Source organism: Salvelinus alpinus, chromosome 7, assembly GCF_045679555.1.
Source record: "Salvelinus alpinus chromosome 7, SLU_Salpinus.1, whole genome shotgun sequence".
NCBI classification, from domain to species: domain Eukaryota; kingdom Metazoa; phylum Chordata; class Actinopteri; order Salmoniformes; family Salmonidae; genus Salvelinus; species Salvelinus alpinus.
In genome coordinates, this window is record NC_092092.1 from 22,767,406 (window position 1) to 22,781,516 (window position 14,111).

The following is a 14,111-nucleotide window of genomic DNA, read 5'->3' on the forward strand; positions in this document are numbered from 1 at the left end:
ACATTCACTGTCTCCTTGGTAACCAACTCCAGTGTAAAATTGGCCTTGTGTTTTAGGTTATTGTCCTGCTGAAAGGTGAATTAATCTCCCAATGTCTGGTGGAAAGCAGACTGAACCAGGTTTTCCTTTAGGATTTTGCCTGTGCTTAGCTCCATACGTTTTTTTGTTTTGTTTGTTAATGATTACAAGCATACCCATAACATGATGCAGCCACCACTATTCTTGAAAAGATGGAGAGTGGTACTCAGCAATGTTTTCTATTGTATTTGCACCAAACATAACACTTTGTACTCAGTACAAAAGGTGAATTGCTTTGACACATTTTTTTGCAGTATTACTTTAGTGCCTTGTTGCAAAAAGGATATGTGTTTTGGAATATTTTTATTTATACAAGCTTCCTTTTTTTCACTCTGTCAATTAGGTTAGTATTGTGGAGTAATATGGTAGAAAACTTACAAGATGAAATTATAATACTGTTTATGCATCGAATAACATTTCTTAGTACTCTCACATCTGTGTCTGTGGGACTGAGTTGGGCCTCTGGGGCTTGGCGCTGGCAATTGAATTATGATGGCTTGGTGATAGAACCTCATTCCATAGAATGAGTTGGTGTTTGTGTATTATTAGGTACAAGGGAGGAGATGTCTCTAGTGTGGACGACTGATGGGAGGAACCTTGTCTTAGGTGCCAAACGCTGATTTCTATACAATTGGAACAGTCTTCACAGCAAATGCTATCTGACTGGGGGTTACTCCTTTCTCACATACACATCCTAACCTTTTCACCCATTCCAGGCATCTGTTGTTTGTCATGAACATTCAGGAGGATGTACTTTGCTATAAAGAGATGTAACCCAAATCTGCTCAATGGGCTCTCAACGATTTTTATTTTACCTTTATCTAACTAGGCAAGTCAGTTAAGAACAAATTCTTATTTTCAATGACGGACTAGGAACAGTGGGTTAACTGCCTGTTCAGGGGCAGAACGACAGATTTGTACCTTGTCAGCTCTGGGATTCCAGATGGGTGGTTGTTGACCAGCTTCATTATTGCAATTCTTACTCAATAATAAAGATTGATTGTTTGAAGAAATAACAAAGTCTCTCTCACTTGGTTAGAATTTCCACCACAATATTTGGCGGCAAGGAAGGGATGATAAATCATCATTTTGCTGATTGTTCCTGGGAAATCCAGGTTAACCGTGCACGGGAGTTGCATTAGACACAGCCGGGGAAGCCATACTCCACTAGACGGAGCAGATCGGATCCCCGCCTGGCTGGGAGCGTTAGTGGAATGGATGTCATTTCGAACAGAGACAGATAAATAGGATGAGACTGACATTTCTTGGAAACAATGTTTTTTTTGTTATGAAAATGGAGTTAACATCCAAACCTGAGTGGACCGGATGGAAACTAGAACCTATGTGGACTAGTTAAGAATTTAAAGCAAAAACCCTGTGTGGGCTAGAGACCTGTGTGGACTCAAAAGCGCTATTGAAGTTTAGAGAATGCATTACAATGATATGGGAGTTGTTTGAGTGTGGAAATAAGTGTTAATCTGAAATAAGAGATTGGAAGTCCTGATGGTACTGCATTTTAAGGTTATGAGATCCTGATGGTATTGTCATAATAAATAGGAAGTCGTGCTCAAACATGCACCAATATACAATTTTGGCCGATACCGATATTTTCCTTGCCAAAAAAAACGACTGAAAAACAATATTGAAATTCTTTACGGCCATTTAAGCATTCCAGTACAGTTAAATAGTTAACCTTTTGTCAATAGGGGGAGCTGTTAGCATTATTTATTTTTTTACATTTCCAAATTAAACTGCCTCGTACTCAATTCTTGCTCGTACAATATGCATATTATTATTACTATTGGATAGAAAACAATCTCTAGTTTCTAAAACCGTTTGAATTATGTCTGTGGGTGAACCAGAACTCTTTCTACAGCGAAACTCATGACAGGACATGCGAAGCTCTGAAAAATAGTCTGATCTCGGATCAGTTTAAAACTCTGTGTGTGCCCTATGGCTTGACATGAACTGCACCCGCCTTCCCCTGGATGTCAGTAACCAATGAGAAGTGGAATGGTGTCTCTAGGTGTTTCTCAGAGTTTATAAAAGGGAATGGAGTGAGATGTCCCTTCTTTTCGACGCTCGCCAGGACGCAAGGGAGGACATCAGAATCGCATGCTCAAAAGCTCTCGTTATTGATCAAAGATATATCCGTCTGTGATTTAATTCGATATAGGTGTTAGAAACATCATAACGAAGTTATTTGAAACCGATTTATATCAGTTTATGCGAGTATATTGCTATTTTTCTGAATTTCCTTAGTATTGCGTTTGAGGATTTGGGCATGTGTGTGCCGTGTAGCTATCGTTAGCTGCTAGTTCCGAAGTTGAGGAGGTCGTTTTACAACAAAGCAACGATTCTTTTGGACAAAGGACACATTGCCCAAGATACTGATGGAAGCTCGTCCAAAAGTAAGAGTTATTTATGATTTTATTCCGTATTTATGTGGAAAAATGTAAACGCAGTTGTCAGCCATTTTTTGCGGCACTAGTCTGGCTGTAACTCATAATGTATGTCTAGTAACGTAAATTGTAAAAATCTAAATCAGCGGTTGCATTAATAACCAATGCATCTTTCATTAGCTGTCCAACCTGTATTTTTTTTGTCAATCTAATCGATAAATAATCGTAAACTTAGGTGCCTTTCCAAGATGGCGCCGGCCAGAATGCATGCCATGTTTTGACAGATTACATTGCATAACCACGATTTGTGTTGCTAAATATGCACATTTTCGAACAAACTCTATATGCATTGTGTAATATGATGTTACAGGACTGTCATCTGAAGAATTCTGAGAAGGTTAGTGAAAAAATTAATATATTTTGGTGGTGATAACGTTATCTCCCCTTTTGCCTTGATTCAATGCTGGTGTGATGTTAGCTCATGTGGTATGCTAATATAACGATATATTGTGTTTTCGCTGTAAAACACTTAGAAAATCTGAAATATTGTCTGGATTCACAAGATCTGTGTCTTTCGATTGCTGTAGGCTGTGTATTTTTCAGAAATGTTTTAGGATGAGTATTTTGGTAATTGACGTCGGTCTCTGTAATTATTCCGGCTGCTTCCAACGCTATTTCAGATTGCAGCTGCAATGTAGAACTGTGATTTATACCTGAAATATGCACATTTTTCTAAAAAAACATATCCTATACCATAAATATGTTATCAGACTGTCATCTTATGAAGTTGTTTCTTGGTTAGTGGCTATATATATCTTTATTTAGTCGAATTAGTGATAGCTACTGATGCAGGAAAAAAATGGTGGAGAAAAAAAGTTGTGTCTTTTGCTATCGTGGTTAGCTAATAGATTTACATATTGTGTCTTCCCTGTAAAACACTTAGAAAATCTGAAATATTGTCTGGATTCACAAGATCTTTGTCTTTCAATTGCTGTAGGCTGTGTATTTTTCAGAAATGTTTTAGGATGAGTATTTTGGTAATTGACGTCGGTCTCTGTAATTATTCCGGCTGCTTCCAACGCTATTTCAGATTGCAGCTGCAATGTAGAACTGTGATTTATACCTGAAAAATGCACATTTTTCTAAAAAAACATATCCTATACCATAAATATGTTATCAGACTGTCATCTTATGAAGTTGTTTCTTGGTTAGTGGCTATATATATCTTTATTTAGTCGAATTAGTGATAGCTACTGATGGAGTAAAAAACGTGTGGAGTAAAAAAAGTGGTGTCTTTTGCTAACGTGGTTAGCTAATAGATTTACATATTGTGTCTTCCCTGTAAAACATTTTAAAAATCAGAAATGATGGCTGAATTCACAAGATCTGTATCTTTCATCTGGTGTCTTGGACTTGTGATTTAATGATATTTAGATGCTTGTATTTACTTGTGACGCTATGCTAGGCTATGCTAGTCAGCTTTTTTACTGTGGGGGGTGCTCACGGATCCGGGATGAGTACCAAGTAAAAGTTAACTGACTTGCCTAGTTAAAAAGGTTACACACACACACACACCAAACAAGTATTTTGTTGGCATCTACGTATGTCCCCACTACCAGTAAAACATAATCAAAACCTATTTCTTTCACTTACTTGCTGTGCTGTTTCGTTGTTCATTTCTTCAGTCGTTTCATTCTCAACCCGGATTTCTATGAATTCCACTATTGTGCCTAATCCTTATTGTGGCTAGCTTCACAACACATAACCCGGTCCGGTCGAGCCTCACTAGCCAGATGAAGCTAGCTGTCTGCTTATAACATTAGATATTAAATATTAAATATTAGAGTTAATATTTTTAGAAGTAGAAGCTCGAATTGTTTTGGTACAGACCTGGATAGTAAGATAGAACTCTGCAGGCTATCTCTGCAGTAGATTGCAACACCGCCCCCTTTAACAGTTCTATCTTGGCGGAAAATGTTATAGTTAGGGATGGAAATTTCAGGGTTTTTGGTGGTTTTCCTAAGCCAGGATTCAGACACGGCTAAGACATCCGGGATGGCAGAATGTGCTAAAGCAGTGAATAAAGCAAACTTAGGGAGTAGGCTTCTAATGTTAACATGCATGAAACCAAGGCTTTTACGGTTACAGAAGTCAACAAATGAGAGCACCTAGGGAGTAGGAGTGGAGCTAGGCACTGCAGGTCCTGGATTAACCTCTATATCACCAGAGGAACAGAGGAGAAGTAGAATAAGGGTATGGCTAAAGGCTATAAGAACTGGCCGTCTAGCATGTTCTGAACAGAGAGTAAAGGGAGCAGGTTTCTGGGCACGATAGCATAGATTCAAGGCATAATGTACAGACAAAGGTATGGTAGGAAGAGAGTACTTTGGAGGTAAACCTAGGCATTGAGTAATGATGAGACAGATATAGTCTCTAGAGACGTTTAAACCAGGTTATGTCATCGCATATGCGGGTGGTGGAACAACATGGTTGGTTAAGGCATATTGAGCAGGGCTAGAGGCTCTACAGTGAAATAAGACAGTAATCACTAACCAGGACAGTAATGGACAAGGCATATTGATATTAGGGAGAGGCATGCGTAGCCAAGTGATCGTATGGGTCCAGTGAGTGGTTGGGCTGACTGGGGACACGGCAATTCAGACAGTTAGCAGGCCAGGCTAGCAAGCTAGCAGTTAGCAGGCCGGGGCTAGCAAGCTAGCATAAGGGCCTTAGATGGACGTCGCGATGGGGGAAAGTTTGTTTTTGCCTCCTCGTGCGGTGAAGTCGATAGACCAGTCGTGGAATTAGTAGGGTTCCAAGTAGCAGAGGGGTCCAAGTCCAATTGGCAAAATTGAAACTGGCCAATGGATCAGCTAACAGTCCAATATGCTCTAGATAGCTAGCAGGCCGCGGTTAGCAGAATGGGTGTTCAGGGGAAGTCGCGCCTGAGGGGCCTGTTGGGATCCTTGGGCAGATTATGTCAGTATTCCAGTCGTGAAGGATCAGCGGGGTTCCGTGCCCCGTACCGGCAGTAGAAGGGGTCCGGATATTGTAGCCGAGGAGTGGTCTTCAGGAGTAGCCCAGGAGCCCTAGACAGGAGATGGGTCTAGCATGGGCTAGCTCCAGGCTAGTTGGTGCTAGATCCGGGACGGAAACGTTAGCCAGGAGTAGTCAACCTTGGTTGCGGTTAGCTAGCTGTGATGATCCAGATGAAAAGGTTCAGAGTTTGCGGTAGGAATCTGGGGTTATGGAGAGAAAAATAGGTCCGGTATGCTCTGGTTTGAAACTCGTTGTACGAACTGGCGAGAGCTTTCCGAGCTAAAGGTTAGCTGATGACCGCTAGCAGTGGTTAGCTGATTGATAGCTGATAACTGAAGCTAACTAGGTAACTAGCTGAGGTATTTCAGTTCGGAGGTAAATAGAAATACTTTAGGAAAAAAAACAGATCCACACCACATTGGGTGAGGCGGGTTGCAGGAGAGTATTTTGAAGTTGAGGTTTAGGAAAAATATTAAAAAGAATGCGAAGAAAAAGATATAAAAAGATATATACATGGGACGAGACAAGACAAAGACGTCTGACTACTACGCCATCTTGGATTTTATATAGTGTGAAGCAGAAAGAGAATATCCAATAGAGATTGGTATTAAAAATACCAACCTCTATTGTAATATTGTTTGGGTAGACTAAAATGAAAACAATGCCTTTAATAATGTGAATGGAAATATGTTATTAGTGGTTTTTGGATAGACTCTAATAATGCCGTGTTATTGTCTGCGGGTGAAACCGAGTCGTGCTCGCTGGGCTATATCAGGCTGTAAGGGATGTATGTGGGAAATTTGGAGTAGAAGTATGAATAGTTGACTGGGAGATGTTCTTTGACAATTTATAATTATTATTACTCAATTTTATAGTTTGGGTAACACCAGTGAATTTCAGCAAGAAGGTGATACCATTTAAAACGATAATCTGTTTCCATTCTGTGGAACAGTGACAGGTGTTTATAGTGGATTGCAGTGAATGCATTAGTAGTGAATATTAGGACCTCTAGGACCTTCAACTTTTTTGAAGGTCCTAGATTTGTTAAACAACAGGTTAAAATGATAAGATTACCGGAAAGGGGCTCTGGGATTGTTTACTTTAGAAGTTGTCCATTCCACTTAATGGGACACTGTATTATCTGATGTGTCTTAAGTAAGATTCTTTCTTCCAGGACTGATGGAAGTCCACTAAAGTATGTTAAGGGAGCTTCCAAATTAAATAAGGCCTGGCCAATTTTGTTTGTTTTTACCCTACATTATGAATGTTTGTTAGTGGTGTTAATACCGTATTTGATTTTTATGACATATTTACTCTACATCAAGGACATGAGAGTTTCTCAAAGCTCCACAGTCATCACTTATCACAATGCAGATGTAGGGTTTTAATTGTATCACTCTGTTGCAGGATAACCTTCCTGCAGTGCAGGACATTTAAAACGTGTAGTGTATTTGAAGTTTTTAAAAAACTTCTGAAGTTTGTAATTTCCACTTACAAAAAATGTATCAACCACTGCAAAAATGTCCATTAAATATAAATCCACATAAAAATTCACATTTCCGGTTTCTGCAGGATTATTTGTTTGCTGTAGCAAACTGGCTCAAATGATCATCCTACATCTGTAGATCATGGAACTGTATGGATGTACCATTCCATGCTAACACTTATGAGAACAGACATATTCTGAGCTCTAAAAGATTACATGTTATTATATGTGACCTGATTCAGGAAACTAGGCGTATGTCGCAAGTCACAACTTCACAGGAGAGCCTTTTGAACGTAAAAATGTTTTTTTATCTAAATGCGTTTTTTGGAAGAAATACCTTCTCGAACATGTGAACTTTCATGTGCCTTAATATCAAACTTGTATGTCATCTGTAAATACGAATAAAACTGTTCAATTACATACCTAGTTGGTTTAGCCACAGAGAAAGCCAGCAACCTTCCCGCTAGCCATGATTCGCTGAGATAATGAGTGGGCTGGACATGCCGAGAGATGAGTTTGGATTGGTCTGCGGTGTTGCATCTTGTGTCTATAAAATGAGCTGCTTGTAATGTGTAGATAGTCCTGTCTACTGCAGTTTTTTCCGAAATATATAACTTTAGCCATGGAGAACTGCAAATATGTTGCTACTGCTCTCAATAACATTGCTGCCCTGAATTTATCAGGCGCTATCAACAAAGGTCAGTGGGGAAAAGTTGTCAGACTACTTTCTGGACGACGATCGTGCCATGCAATGCTGACTCTCTCACTCTGAAAATAACCCGTTTTGAAATCAGTGGAACACAACGGGCCAAACAGGCTGTGCAAACTAAACTGAAACAACACAGAATGTCTGATAAAAGGGGTTGCAGTCTGCCGTGAAGCTTTCATCCATGTATACAGGTAAGAATCTAGCTACAGATTCAGATATTATACGTTTCTAATTTTATCAGAAAGTTGTTTTCATTGCAAGCTAAAGCTTGCTGTTAGCTAGCCAGCTGGAGTTTGGTGGCTGGCTTGCTAACTAACAATGAACCTAATGTTATTTGGTTAACTTTAGCTTGCTATGACAATTGGTTTGTATTGCTAGTAACGTTACTCTATGGATTGGGATTATATTTCATATGCTAGCTAGCTAGCTAACGTTAACGTAATATGTCTAAACAAAAGACCCCAAGTTAAAGCTTGCTGTCAGCTGAGGTTAGGTGGCTGGATGAAGCTAACATGAACTTGTGTATGAAGTGCGTGTAACGTTAGTGTATTTTCTCAGAATGCCATTTCGCATTGCTAGTTTAGCCTAATGTTAACTAGCTAACATTGAACCTATTGTTTAACTTTAGCTATCTATGACAATCGGTTTATATTGCTAGTTAAAGCTTGCTGTTAGCTAGCCAGCTGATGTTAGATGGCTGGCTAGCTACAGTAGCTAACATTCCCTGTATGAACGGTGTGTAGTGATATCTCAGAATGCCACTTTGCATCTATTGTATAATAATGCTAAAATATTTGTATCTGGAATTTGTCTCTCAGCATCAATCAGTAGAACACGCCTGACTCTAATCCACCAGTCATACAGTCATCAAAAAGAGAGCTGGCCCAAGCAAGCAAAGGCAGCAGCGCAGTCATCAACTACTTGCACCCTTTCTTCACCAACTACAGAGTTGGGAAAACACGTGTGGACCTGAATTGTGATAACTGTAGTGGCCAAAACAAGAACAAGTTTGTGCTCTGGTATTGTGCCTGGTGGACCATGCATAAGCTCCACCACAATCTGGACCTTCACTTCCTGATCACAGGCCACAACAAGTTTGCCCAAGACTGGTGCTTCAGCCTCATCAAGCAGTGCTTCAGAAAGACCAGAGTGAACACTTTGTCTGAGATTGCTGGTGTTGTGAAGAACAGAACTGTGACGGGTCAACATCCCACAGCTGGTTGGACTGGAGGATGGTACGGTGCTGATGGAAAGCTATGGCTGGCAACAACACCTGACTCCGTACTTCAGGCCGCTGCCACAGATCAAGCAGTACCAGCACTTGAGGTAAAAAAAACTATTTTCATTGTATGTGGTTATTCTTATCTAAACTTGGGAGGTGAATTGATGTTTTCTTCAGGGTTGTAATGTCTTCAGATTTTTTGTTATTCCCTGTTTTACAGCTTCGATGCTCTGGAGCCTGGTGTTGTCGCCAAGGAGCGTTCGGTCTGTCGGGATCAGGTTTCAGCTGCTGAGCAACGCTGACATCCTTCCTCCCATAGATGGTCTGCCTGTAAAAGCACCACCTGGACTGGACACAGCTAGACAAACATATATTTTTGAGAAGATCAGGGAGTTTTGTGACGAAGAGGCTATGGACATCACAAGCCATGCACTAAAGTCAAGGGCATGACAGAAAAGGGGTCTCCGAATATAGATTCCCTTGTTCGTGCGGGGTTTGGACGGACCAGTCATCAGCACTATCTGCAGTGCCTCTATTCACATGACTCTCTCCTAACACACACGCCATACGTTGCTGCTACTATAATTTTTTTATCCTGCTGCTCAGCCACTTTACCCCTGATTGTATGCATATAACTACCTCGTCTATCACTGATATCGTTATTAATATTGTTCTTGTACATACTGTATACTATTTTGACACTATTACTGATTGCTACTATGCAAGTAACCATTTGGCTGTACCGTTTACACCTTCTGTAGAGACCATCCACATAGCAAAATATTGATTTATATAATGAATATTGATATGTGGTCGTAACATGATTTCGTGACATACCACAACAATACCATGTGACCATATCAAGTGTCCACCACATGAATATATGGCGCATGCATCTGTTTATGTACTGTACATGTGCACCTCACTCTGGTTTCAACTCAGATTGCATGGCCTTAACTTATGTATGGAATACTATGTGATATGTGCATGTGTAACAGTATAGAAAGTATGCTAATGTACTGGTGTGAAGACATTTGGTCAGTGGTCAAAAGTACTTATGTAAAAATACTTTAAAGTACTACCTAACTATTTTTTACTTTCTCTGGTATAGTTTCTCTCTGGTAGCAAGTTAAAATGTAAGCAAAAAAAATATCTTACTAAATATTAGGAAATGTAGCAGGGTACATTCTTTCTATGACAACCATGACAAATCTCACTGGGCAAAAACTGGTTGAATCAACATTGTTTCCACGTAAACTCAGCAAAAAAAGAAACGTCCTCACTGTCAACTGCGTTTATTTTCAGCAAACTTAACGTGTAAATATTTGTATGAACATAACAATATTCAACAACTGAGACATAAACTGAACAAGTTCCACAGACATGTGACTAACAGAAATTGAATAATGTGTCCCTGAACAAAGGGGGGGGGGGGGGGGGGGGGGGGTCAAAATCAAAAGTAACAGCCAGTATCTGGTGTGACCACCAGCTGCATTAAGTACTGCAATACATCTCCTCCTCATGGACTGCACCAGATTTGCCAGTTCTTGCTGTGAGATGTTACCCCACTCTTCCACCAAGGTACCTGCAAGTTCCCGGACATTTCTAGGGGGAATGGCCGTAGCCCTCACCCTCCGATCCAACAGCTCCAGCCCTCCAAAACCACAGCTCGTCAGTGAAGAGCACTTTTTGCCAGTCCTGTCTGGGCCAGTGACGGTGGGTTTGTGCCCATAGGCGACGTTGTTGCCGGTGATGTCTGGTGAGGACCTACGTTACAACAGGCCTACAAGCCCTCAGTCCAGCCTCTCTCAGCATATTGCGGACAGTCTGAGCATTGATGGAGGGATTGTGCATTCCAGGTGTAACTTGGGCAGTTGTTGTTGCCATCCTGTACCTGTCCCGCAGGTGTGATGTTCGGATGTACCGATCCTGTGCAGGTGTTGTTACACGTGTTCTGCCACTGCGAGAATGATCAGCTGTCCGTCCTGTCTCCCTGTAGCGCCGTCTTAGGCGTCTCACAGTACGGACATTGCAATTTATTGCCCTGGCTACATCTGCAGTCCTCATGCCTCCTTGCAGCATGCCTAAGGCACGTTCACGCAGATGAGCAGGGACCCTGGGCATCTTTCTTTTGGTGTTTTTCAGAGTCAGTAGAAAGGCCTCTTCAATGTCCTAAGTTTTCATAACTGTGACCTTAATTGCCTAAGCTGTTAGTGTCTTAACGACCATTCCACAAGTGCATGTTCATTAATTGTTTATGGTTCATTGAACAAGCATGGGAAAAGTGTTTAAAATCATTACAATGAAGTTATTTGGAGTTTAAGGAATTATCTTTAAAAGACAGGGTCCTGAAAAAGGGACGTTTCTTTTTTTGCTGAGTTTAGATTCAACATCCTCACAATGAAATGTGGAAACATCATTGATTCAACCAGTTTTTGTCCAGGGGGCATCAGATTTCTCATGTTTATCATAGAAATAATGTAGCCAGCTACATTTCCTAATGGTTTACTTCAAGTTCATATTGCATTTTAACTTGCTCCCGGAGAAAAACTACACGGAAGAAAGTACATCAGAGCACTGGTGGACTGATTGGATTTGCAAAAAGTCCTCAATGTAACATGCGGACCAGACCGCGCATGTTGATTTTGTCCACCCACACCAGACGCGATCAGAACACGCAGGTTGAAATATCAAAACAAACTCTGAACCAACTATATTAACTTGGGAACAGGTCGAAAAGCATAACAAATGTATGGCAATTTAGCTAGCTAGCTTGCTGTTGCTAGCTAATTTGTCCTGGGATATAAACATTGGGTTGTTATTTTACCTGAAATGTACAAGGTCCTCTACTCCAAAAATTAATCCACAGATAAAAGTTTGTTTCTAGTAATCTCTCCTCCTTCAGGCTTCTTCTTCTTTGGACTTTACATGGCGATTGGCAACCAACTTTAAGCTGCATTACCACTACCAACTGGACTGGAGTGTGGACCTCATCTTTCAATCACCCACGTGGGTATATGCTCCTTAAAACCAATGAGGAGATGGGAGAGACGGGACTGGCAGCGCATCAAGCATCACACATAGAACCAAGTTCTATTTTAGTGCCTGGTTACACAGACTCTCGTTGACACACCATCAGTGTGGGTGAAATGATTGAATAACATGCGCCTGCGACGCACGCGAGTGGTGTGGTCAACATGTAAGGGCATTTCGCCTTTATTTACCAACTTTTAACCAAAATCCAATGACATGCTGCATTTCTTTCTTGATTTCACATTGGATTGATGTTAGTTGACAACTCAACGAAATATAAATCAAAACTAGACGTTGAACTGCAAAAAATACCATACTTTTTCATTGTAAGCTAATTTACTTATGTGTGGCTGCTAGCCAAATAGTGTTGCACTTTTATAGTCATCTGATGAAAACCATGCTATTTTCTACCAAATGTGTTGCATTAATTTAATTAGTGTGAAGAAAAACTATAGTTGCACGCCCCTGATGACTCTATTGAAGCAAACAAGCACAAACACTGACTTTCAATATAAAATGCCGGTGAAATGGTTAAAATGCAGATTTTTTTGATGGTCAGAATTGTGAAAATGCTGATTATTAAAAGCTAATGCGCCCCTGCCGTTTTCTCCACGGAAACGTGAAAAGTAGTAATCATATAGTTGTATATGGGAGTCTCTTTTCCTAAACTCACCCTTTTCCCAGGCATCAGATAATTGGTCTGATAAACAATGTTTATGCACCCATAGAACTGAAAACTATGAGGGGAAAAAGACTTCAAGCATCGAGTCATGTTTTACCTGCAGACCTACAGTCTTTCAGCATTCATTACTTTAATCTCTAAACAATGTGATCGGCCTAAACATTGGGTGAATAACGACAATAATTACAAATGTACGAGTATTGGTTATTTTGGCCTAAAGTGCTGATAACTACAGTCTATAATACTTTCCCCCACTAATATAAAAACATTGAAAGGGATGTGGTCTTGAAGGTAATACGACCAGGTGCTTTTTTCTGTCTGTATTTCAGGAAAATCTAAACATAATGTCTCATAATTTTAAAGGGCATTTAGACAGCCATAGCCCTTTGAATATGGGGAGACATGGGGTAAGTAAACAGAAAGCGAGGATTGACGTACCAGAGGCATTTACAACAACCACACCAGCACATGCAGCAGTTGTTGGGTCTTGGATGGCCAGGCGCCTGGGGAGGTCCTTCAATGTGTGGCTGCTGCCGTTTTCTCATATCAACTCCGCTTAAACTTCGGGGCTGTGGACGAAATCCAAACACATTGGTTAAGAACTATGCCATCTTCCTCATAGATGTATGAATATCACAACATTGAGAGAACATGAACCAGGTGAATTTCATACAGAAATCAATAGAGATGTGAAAAGGTATTTCTTTTACTGGTTGTTTTCTAAATTTGCCCCATTTATCTTTGCCACTCATTCTTGCGGTCAACTTTTTATAACTTCAACAAAATAACATTTTAAAACAAGGTATTGTGTGTGTGGCAATCACAGTCAAACCATGTCAACAACCATCAAGGACCACTTTGGAAACAATACATTTAATTAATACTTTCAAGTGATATCCTCTGGGTCCACATTGTACATTTTGTTGTATATGTCTGTTACCCAAAATGAATTAAATTCAACAATATTGATATTCATACTCAGAGGCTAACATAGAACATTTTCAGTTGCACAAGCCCAAAGAGAAAGATAGAGGACGAGGATGGAGAGAGAAAAATAGATAGAATGATAGAAAGAGGTGGTGAAAGAATGAGACAGAGGATTCCCTCCTGGAGCTGGCCTTGCTTGGCACCTTGACAAATCTGCTCTGCTGTGTGAGCAAGAGATTGGTACACACACACACACACACACACACACACACACACACACACACACACACACACACACACACACACACACACACACACACACACACACACACACACACACACACACACACACACACACACAGTACACACACACAGTACACACAGACCGTACACATACAGTAAACACTGAGGGAGGAAGATGTGTGAGGTCTCACATGTCCTTACACATGAGCAGAAGATGCTCAGTCTGTGCTACATTAAGGGTCTGCTGTGAGTGCCACACACTTTTTCAGTTCTGCCCACAAATTGTCTAT

The 14,111-nt window shown here is 40.5% G+C and overlaps 1 protein-coding gene across 2 annotated transcripts in view; it reads right to left on the reverse strand.

The window, feature by feature from the left end:
• The window catches only part of rgs17 (regulator of G protein signaling 17), a 52,148-nt gene that overhangs the window by 13,032 nt on the left and 25,005 nt on the right, over positions 1 to 14,111 (reverse strand). For both annotated transcript variants that reach the window (XM_071409452.1, XM_071409451.1), the window contains exon 3: positions 13,090 to 13,220. In XM_071409452.1, coding sequence (XP_071265553.1) covers positions 13,090 to 13,220 — 131 coding nt within the window. The remainder of the gene's footprint in view (positions 1 to 13,089; positions 13,221 to 14,111) is intronic.